General features: G+C 33.6%; 4 protein-coding genes across 6 annotated transcripts; 2 read left to right on the top strand and 2 right to left on the bottom strand.

Moving 5' to 3' along the window:
- Nucleotides 1-348: 348 nt before the first annotated feature.
- LOC17889812 (putative E3 ubiquitin-protein ligase XBAT31) lies at nucleotides 349-2,898 on the bottom strand. Its single transcript, XM_006294124.2, has 8 exons — nucleotides 2,514-2,898; nucleotides 2,316-2,375; nucleotides 2,155-2,226; nucleotides 1,945-2,066; nucleotides 1,710-1,850; nucleotides 1,513-1,620; nucleotides 1,169-1,427; nucleotides 349-1,069 (listed from the first exon to the last, which is right to left on the bottom strand). Exons 1-8 carry the CDS (start codon nucleotides 2,691-2,693, stop codon nucleotides 641-643), a joined length of 1,371 nt encoding a protein of 456 aa, XP_006294186.1. The 5' UTR covers nucleotides 2,694-2,898; the 3' UTR covers nucleotides 349-640.
- Nucleotides 2,899-12,106: 9,208 nt separating this feature from the next.
- On the top strand, nucleotides 12,107-14,800 carry LOC17887788 (U-box domain-containing protein 12). 2 transcript variants are annotated; one of them, XM_023784453.1, is made up of 4 exons: nucleotides 12,107-12,550; nucleotides 12,688-12,804; nucleotides 12,903-13,346; nucleotides 13,436-14,800. In XM_023784453.1, exons 1-4 carry the CDS (start codon nucleotides 12,284-12,286, stop codon nucleotides 14,561-14,563), a joined length of 1,956 nt encoding a protein of 651 aa, XP_023640221.1. In that variant the 5' UTR covers nucleotides 12,107-12,283; the 3' UTR covers nucleotides 14,564-14,800. The 2 variants fall into 2 exon arrangements, with proteins under 2 accessions (XP_023640221.1, XP_023640222.1); XM_023784454.1 differs by having other exon boundaries at nucleotides 12,464-12,554.
- A 247-nt stretch (nucleotides 14,801-15,047) lies between these two features.
- Nucleotides 15,048-16,489, top strand: LOC111831021 (50S ribosomal protein L16, chloroplastic). The gene is made up of 2 exons (XM_023784455.1): nucleotides 15,048-15,299; nucleotides 15,774-16,489. Exons 1-2 carry the CDS (start codon nucleotides 15,129-15,131, stop codon nucleotides 16,383-16,385), a joined length of 783 nt encoding a protein of 260 aa, XP_023640223.1. The 5' UTR covers nucleotides 15,048-15,128; the 3' UTR covers nucleotides 16,386-16,489.
- Nucleotides 16,490-17,713: 1,224 nt separating this feature from the next.
- LOC17889416 (dof zinc finger protein DOF2.2) lies at nucleotides 17,714-19,548 on the bottom strand. 2 transcript variants are annotated; one of them, XM_006294484.2, is made up of 2 exons: nucleotides 19,317-19,548; nucleotides 17,714-18,940 (listed from the first exon to the last, which is right to left on the bottom strand). In XM_006294484.2, exons 1-2 carry the CDS (start codon nucleotides 19,368-19,370, stop codon nucleotides 17,984-17,986), a joined length of 1,011 nt encoding a protein of 336 aa, XP_006294546.1. In that variant the 5' UTR covers nucleotides 19,371-19,548; the 3' UTR covers nucleotides 17,714-17,983. The 2 variants fall into 2 exon arrangements, with proteins under 2 accessions (XP_006294546.1, XP_023640027.1); XM_023784259.1 differs by lacking the exon at nucleotides 19,317-19,548 and adding an exon at nucleotides 19,109-19,170.
- Between the last annotated feature and the right edge of the window lie 3,496 nt (nucleotides 19,549-23,044).

Genomic DNA, 23,044 nt, shown 5'->3' with positions numbered 1-23,044 from the left:
TCTCTATAACAAAAGTCTTGACGTATAAAACTAAATTGTCCACGAGTAAACAAAAAGTGGCCATCTGTATCTTACTAGTTGATCGAAATTGACCAATCTAATAAAAAAAAATTTAGATATTTTTAAGCTAAAGTATACAAAGAGCCAACTTGAAATATATTTATATTTTGTTTGTGACCACAAGTTGCGAATGAGATAGAAAGTGATTGGATCGTGTAAGAAGTTATTGGATCTTCTTTTCTTCCTTTTCTGACTCTACGTTGGCTACTTAGCAGCCGTTCACATCACATTTGGGATGGAAAAAATCAAAGTTTAGTGAGAATGTAACTTAAAAAAAGGAGAGACAAAGACAAAAAAAAGATTATGGGGGTTTCTTCCCTTTCATATCAAGTAACCAAATAATAAACAACAACAAAACCATTTTGGCCAAACTTAATCAAAGAAACAACAAATCCCTTTTGCATTACACAACTTCCCCACCTTTTTTTTTTTGCCTCCTTATTTCAATCTTCCTTCCACCCTTACCAACAAAAGATCTACATAAAATTCATCTATATTTTTATACATTCTCACAATTTTTTTTAACCTCCTTCTCTATCCCCCAATGTCCCCAAAATGTTCCAAAGAGCGGAATCGATTCTCACAATATTGGTTTGTCCATCAGCTCGTTGTCGGCTGCGATTCTACCCGAGCCACGGCCGGTTATTCTTCCGAACGATCCGATGGTTGATAGTCCCATGAAACTGCTGCTTTCTTCGCCTAGGTTTATTGATCTTCTGTGTTTTCTGAATTTGGAGGAGCTTACATCACTTGCCTCGAGATCGACAACAACATCGTCTAAGGTTTTGCTTTTTTCGTTGTTGTTGTTGTTCTGGGCGACGACTAACCTTGCGATGGTGCTTCTACAGAACGGGCAGACAGGTGGAGTCACGGTTGAGGTTGTTGGGTTTGGTTTGTTGTGACAGCATAGTGCGAGTGTGCATTGTGCACACATTTGGTGACCACAGTCTTTGACTTCAATCGTGCATACTTGCTCAAAGCAAATGCAGCACAGTTCCGTATCACTCACCTATTTATAGAAAACGTTTTTATACCCAAGTTAAAATACGTTCTTTAAACGCAATCAAACTAACGAGCCTTGCGTCATGTGAAAGAAAGTAATATTTACCTCGGACATGTTATCATCTGAGGCAGTGTCGGAGAAAGCGGGTGATGGTAAGGAGTAAGCAGTTCCCTTGAGGATGGTTTTCTCTCTCTCCCTGTTAGCCTCCATTAAAGCTTGCTCTAGGAGAAGTTTCGCCTCATCATCAAGTTCGCTGATGAATTTTAATGGTGATGGCCAAACAAGAGGCTCTGCAGATGATGGGTTAAGCAAGGCTCCACATGCTCCATGTTTATGCTTCATTGCAACCACATAGGGTATCCTCCTGAAAAGAGATTTCAAGATTCAAGTTATGTTCTGAAACTAGAACAAAAAAATTCCACAAACTAGAAAAGAGAATCTTTTTATACCCAGAAGAGTCTCTCTGAAGACGATCAGCACCCCAAGCAAGCAATTTTCTGACACAATCAATAGATCCACTTCTAGCTGCCAAATGAAGAGGTGTGCTCCCTGGAGAACTGTTTCAACAAAAGCTTAGAGAATCAGTTCCAACTTCTAACAAATGTTGTTTCAATGAAAAATTTTGCATGAAGAGAGAAACCATTACCCATATACACTAGTAGCTGCACAAACGAGAGAACCACTGTCCAACAACACATTCACACATTCAGGCCGTCTCTGCCGAGAAGCTAGATGCAACGGAGTCGCTCCTTTATCATCTCTTATGTTCACAAATCTCGCATAACCCCTGACATATGCAAACTCCAAGTGATCAACTTTCTCATCCAAGGAGTTTGATTGAACAACTGATCAAGAATTCAAGATAAGTATCAGAGACTCACCAATGAACAGCAACAGGACTTGACTGAGCAGCAGAGAGAATAGCTTGAACACAATTAGCATGTCCATAATATGCGGCGTAATGCAAACATGTTCTTCGATTGACGGAATCAAACATCAAAATCTACAGATTCCACAACAAAAGCCACAAATTTCAAAATCCAAAATCCCAATATTGATAGGAAAAAAAAGAAAAAGTTAGAGAAACGTACATTAGCTCCAACTTCAGTGAGCTTCTTCACACAAGAGATCCTTCCATACATCGCAGCTAACATTAACGGAGTCTAAAAGAATCAAATCAAGAACAAAAAAAAAAAATCAGCAAAAAGAATTCACCAAACTAAACATAACCAGATCAATGCGAAATCAAAACCTGCTTGTGACGATTCAACAAATCTGGATTCGTAAATCGTTCCAAAAGCAAAGACAAAATCTGCAAATCAAAGTAGAAAATGCATAAGTAACATCGAATCAAACAAGAATAATCCCCAAATCCAAGTTTAACACCACGAATCTGAAACGAAAACCCCCAGATTCCGACGAGATCTCGTACAAAACCTCTAAAACTCACCTCGATCTGGCCATTAGCAGCAGCGACATGAAGAACGGAGTGACGATCATAAGAAGTAGTCTGATTCAAAAGACTAGGCTCCGTCGTCATGACACGGCGAACAGTAACGATATCTCCGCACTGCACGGAGGCGAAAATCCCATGCTCCGGTCTCGTTCCACAGCTCAGACTCTGCCCCATCTTTTCACTGAAAGACACAAAACCGTGGAGAGCTCTGATAGGAGGTTGGTTGTTTAAGAGAGGAACAACGACACCGTCTGCCACCGGTGAGGCGCTCCGACGAGAGGAAAAAGCGCCACCGTGACGGAGAACGGTGGTTGTGGAGGAGGAGGAGGAGGATTAAGAATGGGAGAAGAAGAGGGAAGTTTCACATTTATGTATACACACACATTGATAGGGTCATTGAGGTGTGAAGGAAGATATTAATTTTTAAATCTCTTTTTTTTTTTTTTTTTTTGTTCTATTAAAGAAAGAGAGACGACGACTCTATTGGAGAGAGAGAGAGAGATTGGGTATTTGCCCGACGGGCAGTTTTTTTTTTTTGTGTGGGTATTGGTAAAGTGACAGTGTCAGTTTTGTTACAGTTACTTGTGATTTCGGGCAGCTTGTCAGATATTTTCTCTTTTTTTTTTTTTTGTATATGCTAATTCTAGTTTTTTTTGGGGATTAAATCAAAATTACATGGATTAAATTGGAAGTTTTGTGAGATTGTAAAGGAAAATTAAATATTTGATTTATAAAAATATCATTATTAAATATATTTTGTATATACCATAAATTTTCTATTTTCAAATATACAATAGACATAATATTTAAATTCAAAAAAAAAAATCAAGGGTTTGAAATTATATTTTTCGGTTTAGGTTGACTATCTTACATTTAAAGGAAAATTTTAAACGGCTAGAATTTAGGATTGAATGTTGAAAGTTTAGTTTTAGTTTCGTTGTATTTTTGGAAAATATTTATTCTAATAGTGTTTTTGGAAGATAAAACTAATAACGGTAATTTTGAAAAAAAAAAAACAATTTTCGTGGTATTTATGAGAGTAACCCTTGTTTATTATCCTCATTTGGACCATGTAAACCATTTTTATAATGACTTTTCTAGTTTGATAAAAAGTTATTTTGAGAGAAAAATAAATTTAATGGTATTTTCTTGTATAATTTTTCTAAATTTCATTTTTTTCAGAGATTAGACATATAGGTTGAACAAGAATATTGTGTGATCACTTCATAAAACTTGGTCTTTAGATGCGAGCCATGTATCTTTTTTTCTCTGTAAATAATTTTCTTATTGCTTCTAGTAAAGAGTATATACAATTTGAGAATTGAGAAAATCAAGCTTGGATGAATAGGGAGTGAACAAGTTACACTTTGCATTCCACAAAACAAGATTGTTTTTAACCTTCATCTAAAACCACATATTCTTCTTTGTAAATATCTCTAAAATCTAGAAGTTACCTCCTTAAATCCGAAAAGTACGTACAATATTAGACTTTGAATCTTTCTTGACCTGATGAGTCCATAACTACTACCATTCACCCTCTTGCATGTAAAAGTTGGCTCCTCTATTAGTTTTGTTGTTCAATTATGACTTGAGGGTCAAAGAGAGTATCCTACTCTCATTCTCCACTACACTACAATATTGTATCTTATGCATGCTAAAAATAACTCCTATTTACTACAAGTGTCGAAGTCTTGAACTCATATAAACTATCACTCGTTCGAAGCAGTTTCGAACTGATCAAGAGGTACTTTACTCTCTCTCTCTTTTTAACAGTGTATCAATACAATCACACTTCTTTAGTTATCTATATTTGTTTTTGTTTCTTCAATGGCATATAGTTCTTTTGACATGACCATGGTGGGAAAACGTATTTTCACAACCATTGAATCATAAACCTTTAAAAAAGAGTAGTATTCAAATTTGGAATGGTTTGAGTTTGGATAAGTAATCTATATTTTCTTTAATAATTTTCTATTATTGTATAGTTGTTTTGAGTAAATTTTTGTATCTATACATTTAACATCTAAAACAATGAGAAATAGATATTTAATTTTTAACTGAAAACTATCTACAAACCATCACGACGTACGTATACCATAACAAACAAAAAATTGTGGTGGTAGAGCCCTAGACAAGTGGTGTTCTTTATATTCATGATTTATAAAAATTAAAAATAGTGATTATATCATTATAAAATAGCGTATTATGAATTAAATAATGTGATGTTTGTTTAAAGTATACCCAAAACAACATGCTATTTTAGAAATTATTTTCATAACTTACTTTATCTTCATCCATCTATTTAACTAACATATTGCTATCTATAAATAGTATTTAATATATTCTAAATTTTATTATAATAAACATAATTGCTTCCAAAATGCTTATGCACTCTTCCTTGGATATTTAACAAAAAGAAACACACTGATATATATAGACATATATATAATATTTTCTGTATATATAATATTTATTCAGTATATAATTTATACTTAAAACTAAAAGCATATAAATTTGTGGTCGATAATATACTAAAAGCAAACAAGCAGCCCACTTGAAATCTTCTCATCAAAGTCCAAGTGGCCATTTGATGACCTTCACTTTTTTCACCTTTTCAATATATAAATGTAAAATTGAGAGCCAAAATTTTTAAATAGTACGTGTATGTATTAGGTTTTTTTTTACTTCAAGATAGTATGGTAAGAAAGAAAAAAATCATTGCAAATATAATGCAAATTTGTCAGCCAATTTGTATGTACGACTAAGATCTGTCATAAATCTCGCGATGATGATGTTTCATATGTATATTATTCATTCATGTATCGTCCTCGAACTACATGGCTCATTTTTCTCTAATCTTACTTTGTACAACTTGTAAAATAGAGTTAAACACTTACGACGGTGAACTTGGGATATGTGAATGATCTTAAACATAGATTTCAGAGATTGCAAAAGCAATGGTATTCTAAGATGGACGAATCACTAATCATCACTTGGCATAGAGTCATAGACACATGCATCAAACAAACAACGTACGTGTCTCTAATGTTCTTACTTAATGACAAATACGACGTTTTCAATCGAAATAAATAGATACAAATGTTAACATTAGAATGGTTTCACTCGAAATAAATAGATACAAATGTTAACATTAGAATGGTTTTTTTTTTTTTTCATTTAATATGATTTGTTACAAACTTTGTAGACACAAAACCTTTTTATGCGGCTAAAATTGTCTGCATTTTCCAACGTAGATATGATTGGTCTCCCCACTGAGTTATTTTACGGTCGTATTCGAATTATTTTCATCGGTCATCACAAAGTTTTCCAACAAAACAATAAATTTGTTCACTATGTGTACTCTATAGTACTCGTTCATAGTGACTCGAGGAAGAAAAAAGAGTTATTACACTCTAGTCTACCAATACTAAAAGCTACTAGTACTACTCATGTATGCAATGAAGTCTAGTTAGTAGTATTGAATATACATGTTTTTTTTTTTAATCTATTGATTGGTGCGTTCACTTTGACTAACCACCATGCATAATATCTATAAATTCATATTCTACTATATTCATATCAATGAAGAGAAATATTCTAATATAGTTGACCTAATTAATTAATGTATCGAATAGGTCGTAGTAGCGTTTTACTATATGCATGACTCAATTATCATAAATCGTATATGATTGATTCAAAGCGTGTTGTGATTTATGGGTAAGGGGTCCTTTGGCATGTCTCATTCTTGTATCCAACTTATCACATTTCTTTTGTTACAAGACTCTAAACGAAAACCTATATTTGTGATCGGAATAGACAAAATCCGTTTGTAGATTAAACCGTTTTTTTTCTTATTTTGAAAAACAAATTTATATTTAATTTTGTTTTGCTTGATGTAATTATCCATTTTTAATCGTGTGTATTACTTTTATTCATGCATAGTAACCATGGCGACATAACTGTTTTATGTCAGATTGGCATTTGTCATGAGGATCTTATCTCGTTCCATGGTCCACCAACTTCTTTTACGAATTACAAACGTAATTTAATCTCAAGTATGGGCAAGAGAAAAGATTCCATGTTTGGTACGTATAATTTACCTTAAGAAATAATATAAACAATCGAAAATTTGTATAAATTATATCTTAATTAAAGAAAACATTCATATTTTCTACTTTTTCCCCCTTTTAAATACATAGGCAAAATATTTTTAGTCAAGTAGTTAATAACTATCTGTTTTAACAATCTATCATAATATAATTCGACTTTACTAAATCGCGTTATATATCTTGTATAGTATAGATCGGAATTTGTCGATCATAATATATACATTTAACAATGAGTTTCCAACTACCATGAGATCATGTATTGTCTTATGAGACTCTCTGTATCATTGGCATAGACATTAAATTTGTATTGATGAACTGATCTGATTGTCACGGAACCCTTGTCGACCCACTTCTGAGTCATTACAACAAGCACATTATTATTTTGTCTTTTCATGTTTTGGTATCTATCATTTGTATTTTTTTGGTGATGCATATACATATAACATATATTTTCACAATCATTGTCAAAATGAAAAAAAAAAATTATACGAATACGAGTGACTGAACGTGAAAATTTTTAAAAATCATCAAAAGCATCATCCATCAATCGCTCATCAGAAATGCTTTTCATGATTTGATTTCACTATTTGTAGAACATATCGATCAAAGTAAATAAAGACACATACAGAAGAAACGTCATTTCAAATCTCAATAGCTTATATTTTCTAGTTGAAGCTAATAAAGAAGTGAGACTAAAATCTTTCTTTTGGTTATATTATGCTCATCTGTTAAACTATATTAGGTAAACGAATCATCGTTATAAATATTTTTTGTATATAACACTTTGAATAAAATAAATAAATAAAAAGCGTACGGTAGATTGGAGTTTGGTTGATAATATCAAAGGTGGTGGCAGAAGTGTGTTTTTGGACATTACGAGAGACAAAGTCCTGAGTGATAATTTTATAAAAATAGGAATAATTGATCGGCACGCGAGCTTTGTCAGACTCTCTCGAGACATTTTTTTTTCTCTTCTTTTTATTTTCACCGACATTTTTTCATAAAAAGAAAAATTTTATTTTCGATTTGTCTCTTTTTTTTTTTTCACACACTTTCATGATTTCAAGTTTCACCATTTTGCTACATATGTATTCACATTTGTACAGTTCCATGGGTTTGCATGTCTTGCAGTCTTGGTGTTAGGGTATTTGGTTAGGTTCTTTGTAATTTTACTTTCGGTAAATTGGATTTAAAATATATTCAAGTTTGTAAGAATTTTGATTCGGGTTTAGATTTGGTTCCAAAATAATTTTTAGTTTGGTTTTGAGTATTCGAAATATCGTAAACAACTTTTTTTTTCCTATCATAAACAACTTAGAAATAGTTTAATTTGACAAATATAACTCAAAACTTTTGGATTTTTGATCCAAATACTATTTTTTATGTTTATAACTGTATTATTGAGTAATAGAGTTATAAGAAATCTAAATGCAATCAATGTTTTAAATACATAATTATAGTTACAATATTTTGGTTATCTATTCGGTTTTTAGATTGGTTTGAGTTCTTTTCCAGTTTTTCAGATATAAAATCGAAAATCCTTTCAAATATTTTTTCAGTTTGAGATTCAATTTTTTTCTTTGAGATCAGCTTTGATTCAGCTTTGATCAATGTTTTGTATCTACAATGGCTAAACAAGTGGAATATCCTATTTTTTGTATGCAGAAGTCACAATTATTAAACAATCTCATGTTACCAATACCAAGTAGAACTATTTAATAACTAATGTATGAACTCGAGAATGGATTCAAAAAGTCAACGAAAGAATGGTTCTTCCTCTTAAGAAATTTTATATACACTAATTGTTATAAGAACTTTAAGATTGGAGAAATCAACAGATGTATGAAGTAGAAGTACGATAATCATATACTAAAATGCATGAAATGTATTGTATTTATATGTAAAACGTTTTAGATAGATTTTTCTAGCTATGGTTAAAAGAAATTAAGAATAACGAATATGGATGGTCAGAGATTAATTATTGTATAATAAAGTTTTCTTTATTAAAACGTATAAACAAAAGTGATGAACTTTAGCCATGGGGATTCATAACGTCGGTGCAAAGTCATTAACAAATAGTACTTCTACTTTTTATCTTCTGGTGATGAGCTTCCATTTAAATTAAACCAATTCAAAATTTTGATATAGATATTGTTCGATTTACTAAGCTATCAAGTAAATGATATTCGTTACTTTACATGAATAGTAAAAAAATCAAAGTTAAAAAAATACAAATAAATGAGTTAATAAATAACATACGAATTTTTACATATACTGGGATCTGAAGTTAAGTATATAGATTTTTATTTTATCCCAATAAAAGAAGTATATAGAGCCAAACATGAAAAGTATCGTGTTTATTATCTCAATGCATTATTGTTTGGTGGATCTAAATGTCGAAGGTGGCAACTTCAATGTTAAAAACAACAAAAACAAATTGGGATATATATATATGTTCATTGTAAAATACAAACAAGAAAAAGTATCAAAGAATCATATAACTCAAGATTCTATAACTTGCACGACTTAATTACATATGACATCGATCTCCCAAGGTTAAATCAAAATGACATAAGATTCCATAAGATTCTTTCAATAATATTATTTTTAAAGAATCCACTTGATAAATTAAAGTGTAGATAAATATTTTATCAGAGCTATGTAGGGCAGGGATCTAATTAAATGAAAAATGAACTTAAATTTTGATTTGAATGATACAGTTGAAATATCTGCCAGATATAACTTTCAAACATTTAACATAATTTATATAAGAGAGATCCGAATTAAAGACGCATGATGAATTTTTCAATTAAGACTGCTCGAGAGAAAAAATAATAAATAAATAAAACTAATCTAAAATATAAAAGTAGTTCTCCACCTATTATGAATAAATTTGGTGGTCAGAAAGAAATAGGAGATGTGTGTTGTCCAATGGGAAGCATGATTAAGATGTGATTAAGAGAGTTAATTAGAAGTTTAATTGGTAAGTAGCTTTCATGGGTTCCCTTATACACGCAAATTAGGTGGCTCACATTCACAATGGTCTTTTAGATTATTATGGAGATGAGAAAAAATCCCAAATTAGCTGACATTTCAATGTATATGTTCTGATTAGTGAAGAACAGATCCAAAGGCTCTTAGCTAAGCCCAAATTGTTTTGATTCGTTAAATCAGTACTGTGTTAATAAGCCCACAAAACATAGTATTGTGTTGGAGAACGTTAAGTGAAAAAACAAATATAGTATAGTTTCGTGTGTAACAAGAAAGCTATTTTCTAGAGTCCTCGTGGGGGAGCTGGAGAGGCCAAAGACTTGTTGTCGTTCTGTGTCACTTGGAGAACGGAAGCCACCGTCCCAATCAAAGTCAATACATCGATAACGACGGAGGCGATGGTGGCAGTTCCGGTCCAAAAGTCACTGAAATAAACTCGTCGGAGAGTGGCGACCGAAGTGGCGACAAAAGATCGATATCTAATGAAACGATAGTCGAAGTGTTCGTAGAGGGATTCAGCTAAAGAGTGATAGTGAGATCCAAATTCAACAATCTTTAAACACAGCTTGTTCACCATTTCCGCCACCCACTGATTCTTTATGTTTTTTTTTTTTTTTTTTTTTTTTTTGCTAAATTGTAAATATCATTTAGAATGAAAACAGTTTGGTGTTACAAAAAGTTAAACCAGATAATGGTTCCTTGGCAAAAATAAAGAAAAAAACAAGGAAGCATAGAGATCTCAGAGAGATTAATCATCTGATCCAAAGACCCATTAGATTTCTGAAACTCTTTCGATTTCTCCTTGCGGAGATTGTGTTAAAAACCTCACGGTACAAAATCCTGAAGATGGTGGAAGGTTGAACGACTTGGAGGTTATGAAGGAGATTGTTCCTCTGCTTCCATATGGCATTGATTGTGGCTTGTGCAACTATCTTTCTCAGCAGGCATGGAGAGGATGCTGTGCTTAGTCTCATCCAGGCCAGAAGGTTATCCCAGTTCCTGAAGAGAATATGTGGAAGCCTTAACCTGGACAGTACAAGCCTCCAAATATCAGTGCTGAAATCACAAGTAATAAGCAAGTGGTCTCATAATTTCATAATTTGAAATGTATAGCTAAGCAAATTAGGTCATTGCAACAGCAAATTGCATTTGTAAGACTTATGGTTACATTACATAACTTAAGCTTCAAAAGTAGATGAAGAAAAGATAAAGAAATATCATAAAACATAAGTTAAATAAATTTAGTTTCATACCTGAGCCATGAATGTTGTTGATAAGTGATAAGTTGACAACGAGATTACTTGGTTTCTATATATTCTGTTAAAATGTGTATTTGGATTGTTATAAACTTCAATGGGTACAAAGGTTAGGGATTTATATATAGATTACAAAAAAAAAAGACGTGAGTATGAAGCTATCTTAACTCGAGCATTCTTTATATTGCTTCCGACCTCGGGAAAAATCATCCCAAACTTTTTATTCTCTTTATTTGTTGTTGTTTTGATCATCCTTCGAGCAAAGAATCATGCTGTTAGGATTGAGACCAAACGCGAAACACATTGGATCATCCGATGTTTTCTCACGCAAGTTTCTCATGTTTTAGCACTTTTGCTTTCATGACCGGACAGTTACGCAGATCCGGACTTATCTTTTTCTTTTATGTCGTCCGATCATGTGATTCACTTGCCATATTCATACTATGTACTATATTTTAGTCGAGTTAATGACCTCTGGTCACTTTTTAATTACATTTCATTAATTAACGCAAAAAAACTTATAGAAAAAGAGAGAAAAATTTACTATTATGTTTCTTACCATAATTTGTTTTTTTTTTATCTCAACATAATTGTTTTTCATCTGATCCGGTCCAACGGACATTATAACTTTTGAGATTTTTTTTTTTCCGAATTAATTCTCGGGTTAACAAGCCATAATATCCGCCTAATGACGGAATTAGAGAAAGCTATACGAAAAACTTCTAACGATACTTTAAACGTTTATGGGTTAGTTTCTAGGATACATCAAATCTTGAGTAACTCGTTTTTTTTTTGGTCAACATTAGACCATAACTGACCAGTCCATTAATCTAATCCCTACAAATATGTAAAAAGCGAGATTCAGTAGTTCGTTTATATAACTTTATAAAGATTTACTATCAATTGATCAAGTCCATGTAAACAATCTTATAGATTACACGACATAAACAATTTACTAAAATGGAATTTTAAATAAATAAAATACCTAATCGTTGAACACTTGCCTACAAATATTTGTTTCCATTAATGTTATGTCTCCAATTTTTTGCATATTTGTTTTCTTGTTGGTATTTCTTGCGTTGACCAATTGACTCTTATTATATTTTCTTTTTTCCAAAGTTAGAAAAATATAACCAAATCCGACCCGAAATTATCGCTAGATGTTGATGAGCCTGTAGCTGACTTAGCCTAGCCGACCCGAGCTGAGCCGTTTTAAGAGTCACGACTATTGTATGATCTCTCTCTAAACTCTACACCGCTCTTTCTCTCACTACAAGTCCATGGTGATGACTTCTTCGTCTTCGTCGTCACAGTGATAACTTTCATCGTTGAGTCAAACCTCGTGACCCAACAAAGCAAAAAGACTTAAGCGCGTTTCCTACTCCACCACCACCACCACGCCCCAAAAATGGCGAAATCAGAGAAACACAAGTTAGCGAAAACGTTAATCGATTCAGTAAACGAGATCGTTTCGATTTCAGATCACCGTGCACCGATGAAGAAACACTGTAGCAATCTCTCCAGGAGATTGAAGCTTCTTCTTCCTATGCTTGAAGAGATCAGAGACTGTAAAGAATCAACGATCCCTGTGGCTGCTTTGTTATCTCTTAAGGATTCTCTTGTTCCTGCTAAGGATTTGATTGCTTTCGTATCCCAAGTTAGCAAAATTTACCTGGTGTGTGAGTATTTCGATATCGCCTGATTTTTTGAGTATTTATTTTGAGAAATTAGATCTGGGTTTTGAGATAGTGATGTTGTTGTTGGATTTGAAATTGAAATTGGAAATTGAATATTTGAATCTGATTCGCTTAGGTGTTGGAGAGAGATCAAGTGATGGTTAAGTTTCAGAAAGTGACTGCTCTATTGGAACAAGCTTTGAGTGGAATCCCTTATGAGAATCTTGAAATTTCTGATGAGCTTAAAGAACAGGTATTTGAGAATTTGAGATAAGTCTCTGCTCTGCTTTCGTCTTTTACATTTGCTTGTTTCTTTGAGCTTCAGCTTTCGGATATTATTTCTTGTTGTAGGTTGAGCTTGTTCTAGTTCAGTTAAGAAGAGAAATAGGAAGAGGCGGTGATGCATATGATGATGAGTTGTATAGGGATATTTTGTTTCTTTACAGTGATACAGGAAGTGTAGCTGATTCTAACGTGCTCAGGAGAGTTGCGGTGAAGCTTCAGTTGATGACCATTACTGACCTTACGCAAGAGTCGTTGGCTTTACTTGATATGGTCAGTTCAAGTGGTGGAGATCCTGGTAAAAGCTTTGAGAAGATGTCGATGGTTCTCAAGAAAATTAAGTACTTTGTTCAAACTGATAATCCTAACTTGGATGATGCTCCCATGAGACTGAAATCGCCTGTGCCTAAGTTACAAGATGGTGATCCAAATTTGCCAATACCGCCTGAAGATTTACGGTGTCCGATTTCTCTAGAGTTGATGACGGATCCAGTTATTGTTTCTTCAGGGCAGGTATTGTACGAGCACCATTATTCCTTTTACGTTGTCTTCTTAAATTCAATTCCAGTTTTATTGACTGGTGTCATCTGAATCTTGTGTAGACTTATGAACGTGAGTGCATTAGCAAGTGGCTTGAAGGAGGACACTTGACGTGTCCAAAGACGCAAGAAAAGCTGACAAGTGATACCGTCACACCAAACTATGCTCTAAGAAGCCTTATAGCTCAGTGGTGTGAATCCAATGGCATCGAACCTCCAAAGCGTCCCAACAATACTCAACCAAATAGTAAAGCATCATCATCATCCTCCTCAACCCCTGCTGATGAGCATAACCAGATTGAAGAACTCCTAATTAAGCTCACATCGCAAAACCCTGAAGACCAAAGATCCGCTGCAGGAGAAATCCGTCTTCTAGCAAAACAAAACAACCGTAACCGAGTCGCCATTGCTGCATCAGGCGCGATTCCTCTTCTGGTGAATCTCCTCACGATATCCAATGACTCCCGAATTCAAGAACACGCTGTGACATCTATTCTTAACCTCTCGATATGCCAAGAGAACAAAGGGAGGATTGTTTATTCATGTGGAGCGGTTCCAGGTATTGTTCATGTGCTCCAGAAAGGCAGCATGGAAGCTAGAGAAAACGCAGCAGCTACACTTTTCAGCCTCTCAGTTATAGACGAGAACAAAGTGACAATAGGTGCCGCAGGAGCGATCCCGCCTCTTGTAATCTTGCTGAGCGAAGGATCACAGAGAGGCAAAAAAGATGCGGCAACTGCTCTGTTCAATCTCTGCATATTCCAAGGGAACAAAGGAAAAGCTGTGAGAGCCGGTTTAGTTCCCGTGCTAATGCGGTTACTAACAGAGACATCAAGCGGAATGGTTGATGAAGCACTTGCTATATTAGCCATAATATCGAGTCACCCGGATGGGAAAACAGTAGTTGGAGCCGCTGACGCGGTTCATGTTATGGTAGAATTTATAAGAAGTGGGTCACCAAGGAACAAAGAGAACGCAGCTGCAGTATTAGTGCACTTGTGCTCATGGGATCAGCAGCATTTGGTTGAAGCTCAGAAATTAGGGATTATGAGTCTTTTAATAGAAATGGCTGAGAATGGTACTGACAGAGGAAAACGCAAAGCAGCACAGCTACTTAACCGCTTTAGCCGTCTTAACGACCAGCAGAAACAGTCTGGTGTAGGTGTGGAAGATCAAATCTCTCTAATCTGAGTTTAGCTTATAAAGGTTTGCTTCTCCAATCACAGTGAGCGCACATTTTGTGTTTTTCTTAACCAACCTCGCACAAATAGAACCAAGATTTTGAAACCTGTAAATCACTTTTTTTTGCTCGGATCATAAAATAAATGTTCAAATCGGTGTTTGTAAATCGTAATCTTGTTTCACAATACTACAAAAGTTGTAGTTTTTGAGATAATTGATGCTACAAAGTTGTAGTTTTTGAGAGAATTGAGATAATGAGGCAAATTGGTGCAGCAATGCTTAAATGTTGTAGGATCGGGTTTTTTGGATCGGGTTCGGATCGGTTCCTCGGATTTGGTTTAGTTGTATCATTTTTCTTAGCTTGTGGGCTTTTGCCCACGACTAAACAGGCCTGGGTATCTCAATTAGGTAGTTTTGGCTATCTTTATTTTGCCTTGGAGAACAAGACAAATATAATAAATGCACAAATCTCGGTCTGAGCAGGTCACTGGTTTAGAAGGACATTTTGTATTAGGAGCCTTTTCGTCACTTTGGGCTTGAGCAGCACGTCCTATAGATCTGATTGTCTCACAAGATGCAGAGATTCTTGTTTAGCCGTGTCTTGGAACAAACTCGTCATCATCAACATCAGATAAGCCGACGCTTTCTCACTCTTGTTCCATCTCTGTCTCACCATGTTCCTGCTCCTGCCTCTGTTGCCACTTCCTCTCTTCCCGTTACAATCAACTCCATCAATCCCAAGAAGGTAGGTGGTTCGAATGCTTATTGTCTGATCCAATAGCTCTTTGATTTGTCGGATTAGTGTTTCATTTTGTTTAATAACGATACTTATCACTCCTGCACTAATTGGCATTTTCATGATTGATTCAACGCTACTTTTCGATATGTGTTCTGTTACATAGAGTGGATAGTTTTAGTTTTGATCTTTAATTACATGTTGAAGTACTTACCAAGAGGTAGATGATGAGACTTATAATGATGACTAAAATTAGTTTTTATCTATTATTTGATTTCTATGACTAAGACATGGTTAGTGTAAGGTTACAGTACTCTTGGAAGACATTTGTATCAGTCGCTTTGTATAAAATGTTCATAAGCTTGACAATGAATGTGCAGACTCTTAAAGAAACAACTCTTTACCAAATGAAAACACTTTTTGACGTTTTCAAGAAATAGAAGTTGAAGCTGTGTGTATGTTTTTACATTCATTTTTGGTCAGGTTCCTGTAATCTGGCACTCCAGATGCACAACTCCTGCGACAGTGAACTGTGTCAGAGAGATCCACAAGAGTTCGGTCAGCGATATCCCGAAAAACACAAAGAGTTCAGTCAGCGATAACCCGAAAAAAAAAAAGATTTCGGCCAGCGATAACCCGAAAAAAAGAAAGAGTTCGGCCAGCGGTATGGCGAAAAAAAGAAAGAGTTCGGTCAGCGATATCCCGAGAAGAACAAAGTTTCAGAAACACCATAGAGGAAGAGTTAAAGGAATATCAAACCTTGGGAATCTTACTGGCAGATATGCTCTTCAAACACTTGAACCCGGCTGGATAACATCTAGACAAATAGAAGCAGGGAGACGAGCAATGACACGAAATGTACAACGCGGTGAAAAAGTCCGAGTACGTATATTTGCAGACAAATCAGTTACAGTAAAACCAACTGAAACGCGTATGGGTCGTGGGAAAGGAGCCCCAGCGTTTTGGGTAGCTGTGGTTAAACCAGGTAAAGTCATTTACGAAATGGGTGGTGTATCTGAAAACACAGCTAGAAAAGCTATTACAATAGCTGCATCGAAGTTGCCTCTAAAAACCCACTTCATTATTTCTAAATAAAGCCTATAGGAGCTTTGTAATTTGCAGCTGTATGCTCATATTGGTTGATGTTATAAGTTGCCTTCTAGGTTTTGCTTTTTTGCATTCACAGTTTGCTCACTTTTTAATCCCAAAACACTCAATTACAAATGATGTTTGTTTTAGTGCTATTTCATTTCAGTAGATGGTTTTTTTCTTGACTAACTTGTACCATTTCTTGGCTATATGAAACCAAAAAAAACAAGGCATTGATCAAAACCATTAATGAGAAGTAAATTCTGTAAATTAACTATCTTTATACACCTCTCTAACTTTGTCTTGTGTTAACCATCTTCATCTTTATCCGCACTGCACATCACAAACTCTTTTGTTTTTAACTTTACATTCATTTCAAGAAGACACAAACCGAAACCATCGAAAAGCTTACATGTCAAGAATCATCATAAGCCTGAAGTCAAAGCTTTGATCGTTTACTTGACCCTAGAATTCATATAGTTCACATTTATCAATCACTTCCTCTTACTCTTATTTACTGATGATGGAGTTTTGTGAGGATGGTCCGTTCATCTGACGGCTATAGGGTATTGTGTCGCTGATGCTTCCCCAGTACTCATTTTTCTCGGGGTCATAGTCCCTTACGACAAAGCTCACTGTTCATATGTATGTTGGTTTCTTTCAGCTTGGTTCAAGTTAAACTAGTGTTGCTTAGATGGTTAGTTACTTATTTGCAAAAAAGATTTGGTGACAATTTTTATAAATATGATCAGTAGTGATATAGTAATCTAAAACGAATCCATTAATACGTGCATTTCCCATGTATATATATTATATATATAAATATAATATTATTCACAGTTTAAATAAGGTTATTTATATATTTTTTTTTTAAAAGGTAAAGAAAAGGTAAAAGAGGTTTGAGTTTTATTTCATAGGTGTACGTACGGAATCTTAATATACACTGGAAAGTAAACATTATAACGTGGTACGTACATGCATCTTCATATGCACAGATCTTTAATTTATCAAGTACTGAAAAAGATAAAGAGAAAAAGCTCCTAAAAATGTGAGAAATATAAAGCTTTTTTGAGTAATTTTAAAACTTTACCATCTCTAGAGAGACACGGAATTGTATGATTAAAACTCGTCAGTCGTCTGTAACACTATACTCTTTTACTTTATGCATTATCCTATAAATATTGTTTATTCATTGAAGCAAAACAAGAAAGCAATATATATATATGAAATGATAAAATCTTTAGTAATTATGCTGATTGGCTCTTCTCACGTACTCCTAGATCTTTTAGAAACCAAACCCATATAACACACATAAAGAAAAAGAAACAAAAAGATAGAAGAACAACATACAAAAAAGTTAGTATTATTTTATGAATATCCCAAGTGAAGAATACGAATTGAACAAACTCGATAGACACTCACACAACAACTAACAAGTTCATAATCACACAATACGAAATAATTCTCTTTGTGCACCACCAGCTGATTCTATATGCACCCCATTGTACTAGCTATAACAAACCGATTCTAATATACCTTTTTAGTATTCCCATACGCATTGGATCTTTAACGAGAGGTCGTCCATGACCATGAATGTTCCACACTCACATAAGGTGCTGGTGATGATTGCTTGAAGAAGAACCGGGAAGACCAGTACCGGTCCAATATTGATTGGATTGGTTCCCCTGAGATGTCAAACCCGAAACCGACCGGCTTATATCTTCCATTTTAACCGGAGCGGTTTGAGAAGCCCTAGTAGCTCCACTAGAAGATAATCCCATATTGCTCTCGTTAGGGAAGTTAAATAACCCCATGGTTCGATCGAACAAAGCAAAGTTGTTGTTTGCTGTTCCAAGAGAAGTCATAATGTTGTTATTCTCGTTGTTGTTGTTGTTACTCATGACCGGACCTGAAGTGTTGCCACCATGATAAAACCCTAAATCATTCAAGAAACTTGAGCTACTAGTGTTACCATTCATGGGGGCTAGGTTTAAACCAATACCACCGAGGTGAGTGAGGTTTTGTAGAGTGGGCAAAAATGGGAACTGGCTATTTGGTTGGAGATGGACATTACTAGTAGTTGTAGGGCTTGTAGCGTTGACCATAGACGTTGACGGCTTGTTCTGCGAGGAGGAGGATGAAGACTTTGAACTTACGGATTTACCCTTCTTGTTCCTCCGGCAGCCACCACCGACAGGTACGTTCCTCAAGGCGCCACCACGTGTCCAGTATCGGCGGCAAGCCTTGCAGAAGTGACGTGGCTGCGTGAGGTTGTAGTTGTTGAAGTAACAGAACTTAGTATTGGCTGAGTCACATCGAGGACACTTTAGGACTCCCTCCGGTGGCTGATGGTTCTTAGCTAGCCTTGCTCTCTCAGCTGCCTGGCCATTGAGACTACCTGGATCAATGGTGGCGGCGGCGGCTGTGGTATCAACATGGTGGTGGTTAGGGTTAGGGTTTTGTGGGAAGTGGTGAGAGAGTACTTGGTGGTGAGCACTAACTAAACTTCCACTTTCTTGTAGCTGAAGATGATGAGGATGATTATTCGAATTCGTAGACGACTGCAAACATAAGAAAAAAGGAATTTAATCACACAATACAAGAAAGAAGAACCATAAACTTCAAAATCAATCTTTGGTTGTCAATTAAATTTGAGTTTTTTTTGTTCTTATAAGAAAGTATATATGTATTTGGTCTATATATAGGTGAGATCATAAAGCAAGAAATACCATGATATGTTATGGAACTTTGAAAAAAGAAGAGACTAAAGATGAATGAAGACGAGAATATGAATATATCTTTTAGTAAAAATGAATCAAAATTCTTTATAAAAGAATCAAAACATATCAATGGAGAATTTAAGATATGTAGAAATCACACAAAAAGAAAGTAAAGAAAGAGAAGGATTAGGTATAATGGAAGATCAAATTAAAGAACCTGTGGCCAATTAATTGGTGGATCTAAAAAGCTTGAGACGGTTGAGAAAACCATTGTTCTTCTCTGCCCCTTTTATCTCTTTGGTTCTTCTTTCTTTAATAAAGTTTGATGGATCTTTAAAACTCAAAAGAACAAAAATGGTGGGGGAATCAAAAATAAAAACGAAAGAAGAGAACCAAAGGCTAAAGAGAAGATGATGTGAGGGAGAGAGCACAGAACCAAAAGGGAAAGAGAGAAGAAGAAGATAGAGGTTTAGAGAGATAGAAGATGATGATAGAGAATGAGCACAAAGATAAAGTGAGCACATAATGCTTTTCCAAACATGGGTCATGTTCTCATGCTTTATTTCTCTTTTTATATATATTTTCCACTCTCATGCATTATTTATTTGTATATGAATATGTGTGTGTGTATATATATATATTATTGTTTTTGTTGTGATTCTCTTTTTAGGGTTTGAGTGGAGCGACGTTTCTTCGCCTATAAGGTTCTCTCTGTCGAATTATATGTATAATATATAGATTTTTAGTTGGAGAATCACATAAATATTTATTTATATTATATGTGTATCCATATGATTTACAAGGTCTAAGTTTTGGACCTAGATGAACAAAATAATTAAAGACGTTCTAGAGACAACCAAAAGACCTTGATTTGCTTTACTCGATGTAATTATTATAAAATACTACAATCATATCAGTTTTATATCTTTACCACGAAGTAAAACAAGTTTGGGAAGTATTCATATCAACTGGTTTAGTCCTGACTTGCGAAAAGTTGTGCAATCAAACAATTTTAAATTCCATTTTTTCACAACATGCAGATCATCTTTTTGGTATATCTAGTCACTAGATCTATAGTCTGTAGTGCTTTATAGTTTTGCATTTTATATTTGGGAGTCGGGTTATTCTGAAATATTTGTGTATCAGTCAGAATTTTCATTTACAAATCAAATTATGTTTAAAAAAACATTCAGTTAGCAGAAAAAGCAAAGTTTAAGCATTTTAACACCTCATATTTGTCTAGATTTCAGGCTATTCATGCCTCATAAATACCTCATATTTGTCTAGACCAATCACACGTCATGGGTAGAAAATTTTATAAAGTATTAAGACTTGGTTAATGTTTCATGATTATCATTTTAAGTTGTTTAAATATCGCTAAAATAGTATATTATACATATATATATATATATATATATATATATTATGTGTGTGTGTAAATATAATGGTTAAGTATATGTTAAACTTTTCTTAATTAGGTTTCATTATCATATAGATTCGTAATCATGAAAGCTTAATTAGGGTATCTTTGTGGGTCAAGACTATAGAGTAGCCTTGTCCCTGATATGTCGTTTTCGTCTTCATTCATTAATTAGATATCAATCGATTACATGCTTGTATTTTTTTTCTTTCATGGCAATGGTTTAATCTCTTTAATTTATTGAATCGTACGTTGTTTTTAATATTTTAACTACTTTGTTAATTAGTTGAAAGTATATAGGCTTGTAATGGAATATAACAAATGAAATGAGTGAACACAATATATAAAACAACCATTGAATGGTTACTTTTAACAATCCTTTTAAGTTCCATCTATCATCATTTGAATAAACAAAATAAAGTTGTATGTAATTATTTGGTTTATCATCTTAATCCATTGAATTTTTATTTTCTTACATTTACATTGACTTTTATATAGAATATATGAGAAAGGTTCATCACTTCATCGGCTTTGGCCACTCAAAATAGTTATGGAAATGTGAAGTTACAAATACCTATAATTTTTGTTTCTTATTTTGATAAAAAGATGTATGCATCTCTTAGTTAACAATGAAGTTAAATAGAAAATGTTCTTCCTCACCATTCAAAATCTATGAACGTATATAATCTCGTTCTTTTTGAATATCATTTATGTTAACAAGAAAGAGTGAATCTTAGTATGAAGATGAAGAAGATATAGCTTTACTCGGTAACAAACGAAAAGAAGAGAAAAGCTTAAAAGCATGAAAAAAGATGAAACCTGTCATTTACAACTTCTAATTTATGTCCCAAGCTTTTAATTTTAGCTTTAAAGAAAAAGAAAAGAGAGCTAGAGATCTTTCAATTTGTCTCTACATTTTATCTTCTCTTTATTCTTTTTTTTTTTTTCCTAACTATTTTCTTCTCGTATCTTTAATAATCCAGTCGTTTCGTATATAAATGCTAAACATCTTTTTCAGAAAGAGATTGCCTAAAATGGCGTATATGTTGCATTATTACCCTAAAAACAAATAACGTAGATATATATATCTACATGCATGAGGTCATCACCAAACCTTTTCATTATCCCACTGATCTCGTCTCTTTTATGTTCTTATCCTTCTCCATTTTGTTGTTCTCCTCTTTCAAAATCCATTTATTCAAATCAAACTTTTTGTTAAAAAAAAAAAAAAAATTTACATTCAAAAATAGATAAACTAGACGAATTTTAGTGGGTTATGCTACAATCGTGTTACTATTTTTGTTAAACTTTATATTATGCATATTGTATTAAAAAAAAAAGATGAACCAATTAATTTTGTATTTCTTATCCACAAATGTCTTTTCTTTTTTTTTTGGCTTGACGAGGTAGCTAGGGAAGCAAATGAGAAAGTCAATGCTTCAATTATGCGTTAAATAATTTAATTGCTTTAGGAGCTTTCTTTTTCGTCCATACATTTTGTAGTGTGAATTAGTCTCGATAACGAATCTAATATGACTACGTACTCAGTTTCATATATCGCTTTCCAATTGGAATGTTAAAAGATTTGGCATTATTAATCATTTTCTTCATCTGCCAAACAAATTCTCATAATTACTTTTTAAAGAACTCGTATGTAGTTATAATTTGTGTACCACTCATAACTTTGCATGAATGTTACGTAATCACTTAATTATGTTTCCATTAGATACGATTCTATTTTGTCTCATTTACGGTCACATTTATATCACACATGTTCGTTTTACTTTCGCACTTGCCTTAGGACTTTATATCTTACCACCATTAGTCCATTACTTAGGATTAGCTCAAGTTATCACCATTGTGAACTTCTACGTTACATATTATAACTAGGTTTTGACCCGCGCTACAGCGCGGGGGAAAGAATTACTTATATATAAATTTTAACGGATTATTAAAAATAATTTATTTAACCTTTTACTAAAAAAAAGAAATTTTAACGGATTAAAATATATTAAAGCTTAATTTTATTACAGTGCAATCGATTACAATGAATCATATATTTGTATAATAAGTTTAAATAGATTACCAAAAAAAAAAGTTTAAATAAAATAATAAAAGGAAAAAGTGAGTAAATAATAATATATTGAGTTTTGCTACAATTAAAAAAAGGGTGAAAATTTTATAGCACAAAATAATATTTATCGATAAATTATTCAGTTTGACCATTTCTGTAGTAGAAGTAGGAATATACGTAAAAATTACAAACTACAATATATTTTTTGAAGGAACAACCCGTAACATAATTCATATCGTAAAAACATTATTCACAACTCGCTTTACCATTATAATTGTGATTTTAAAAACTACCTGTGAACTATCTAAAATTTACGTAGTTTGATATATAATATTTTATCAATAAAACTTATGTCTCCAAATTTACATCTATGTATTGAAAACAATAGTTTTACTATTTTAAATCTAAATTTTTTATATATTTGAAACTTTTAATTATAATATTTTGAAAT

The sequence above is a fragment of the Capsella rubella genome, unplaced genomic scaffold, assembly GCF_000375325.1.
Source record: "Capsella rubella cultivar Monte Gargano unplaced genomic scaffold, Caprub1_0 scaffold_4, whole genome shotgun sequence".
NCBI lineage: Eukaryota > Viridiplantae > Streptophyta > Magnoliopsida > Brassicales > Brassicaceae > Capsella > Capsella rubella.
This window is presented reverse-complemented; position numbering and strand designations above follow the sequence as displayed.

Coding starts and splice junctions, on each gene's coding strand:
- LOC111831021 (XM_023784455.1), top strand. CDS start 15,129: ATGCAGAGATTCTTGTTTAGCCGTGTCTTGGAACAAACTCGTCATCAT. Junction 15,300..15,773: donor ACTCCATCAATCCCAAGAAG/GTAGGTGGTTCG, acceptor ATTTTTGGTCAG/GTTCCTGTAATCTGGCACTC.
- LOC17887788 (XM_023784453.1), top strand. CDS start 12,284: ATGGCGAAATCAGAGAAACACAAGTTAGCGAAAACGTTAATCGATTCA. Junction 12,551..12,687: donor AAGTTAGCAAAATTTACCTG/GTGTGTGAGTAT, acceptor TGATTCGCTTAG/GTGTTGGAGAGAGATCAAGT. Junction 12,805..12,902: donor CTGATGAGCTTAAAGAACAG/GTATTTGAGAAT, acceptor TTCTTGTTGTAG/GTTGAGCTTGTTCTAGTTCA.
- LOC17889812 (XM_006294124.2), bottom strand. CDS start 2,693: ATGGGGCAGAGTCTGAGCTGTGGAACGAGACCGGAGCATGGGATTTTC. Junction 2,376..2,513: donor CTGCTAATGGCCAGATCGAG/GTGAGTTTTAGA, acceptor TTTGATTTGCAG/ATTTTGTCTTTGCTTTTGGA. Junction 1,070..1,168: donor CAGATGATAACATGTCCGAG/GTAAATATTACT, acceptor TTCTATAAATAG/GTGAGTGATACGGAACTGTG.
- LOC17889416 (XM_006294484.2), bottom strand. CDS start 19,370: ATGGTTTTCTCAACCGTCTCAAGCTTTTTAGATCCACCAATTAATTGG. Junction 18,941..19,316: donor CACCAATTAATTGGCCACAG/GTTCTTTAATTT, acceptor TTATGTTTGCAG/TCGTCTACGAATTCGAATAA.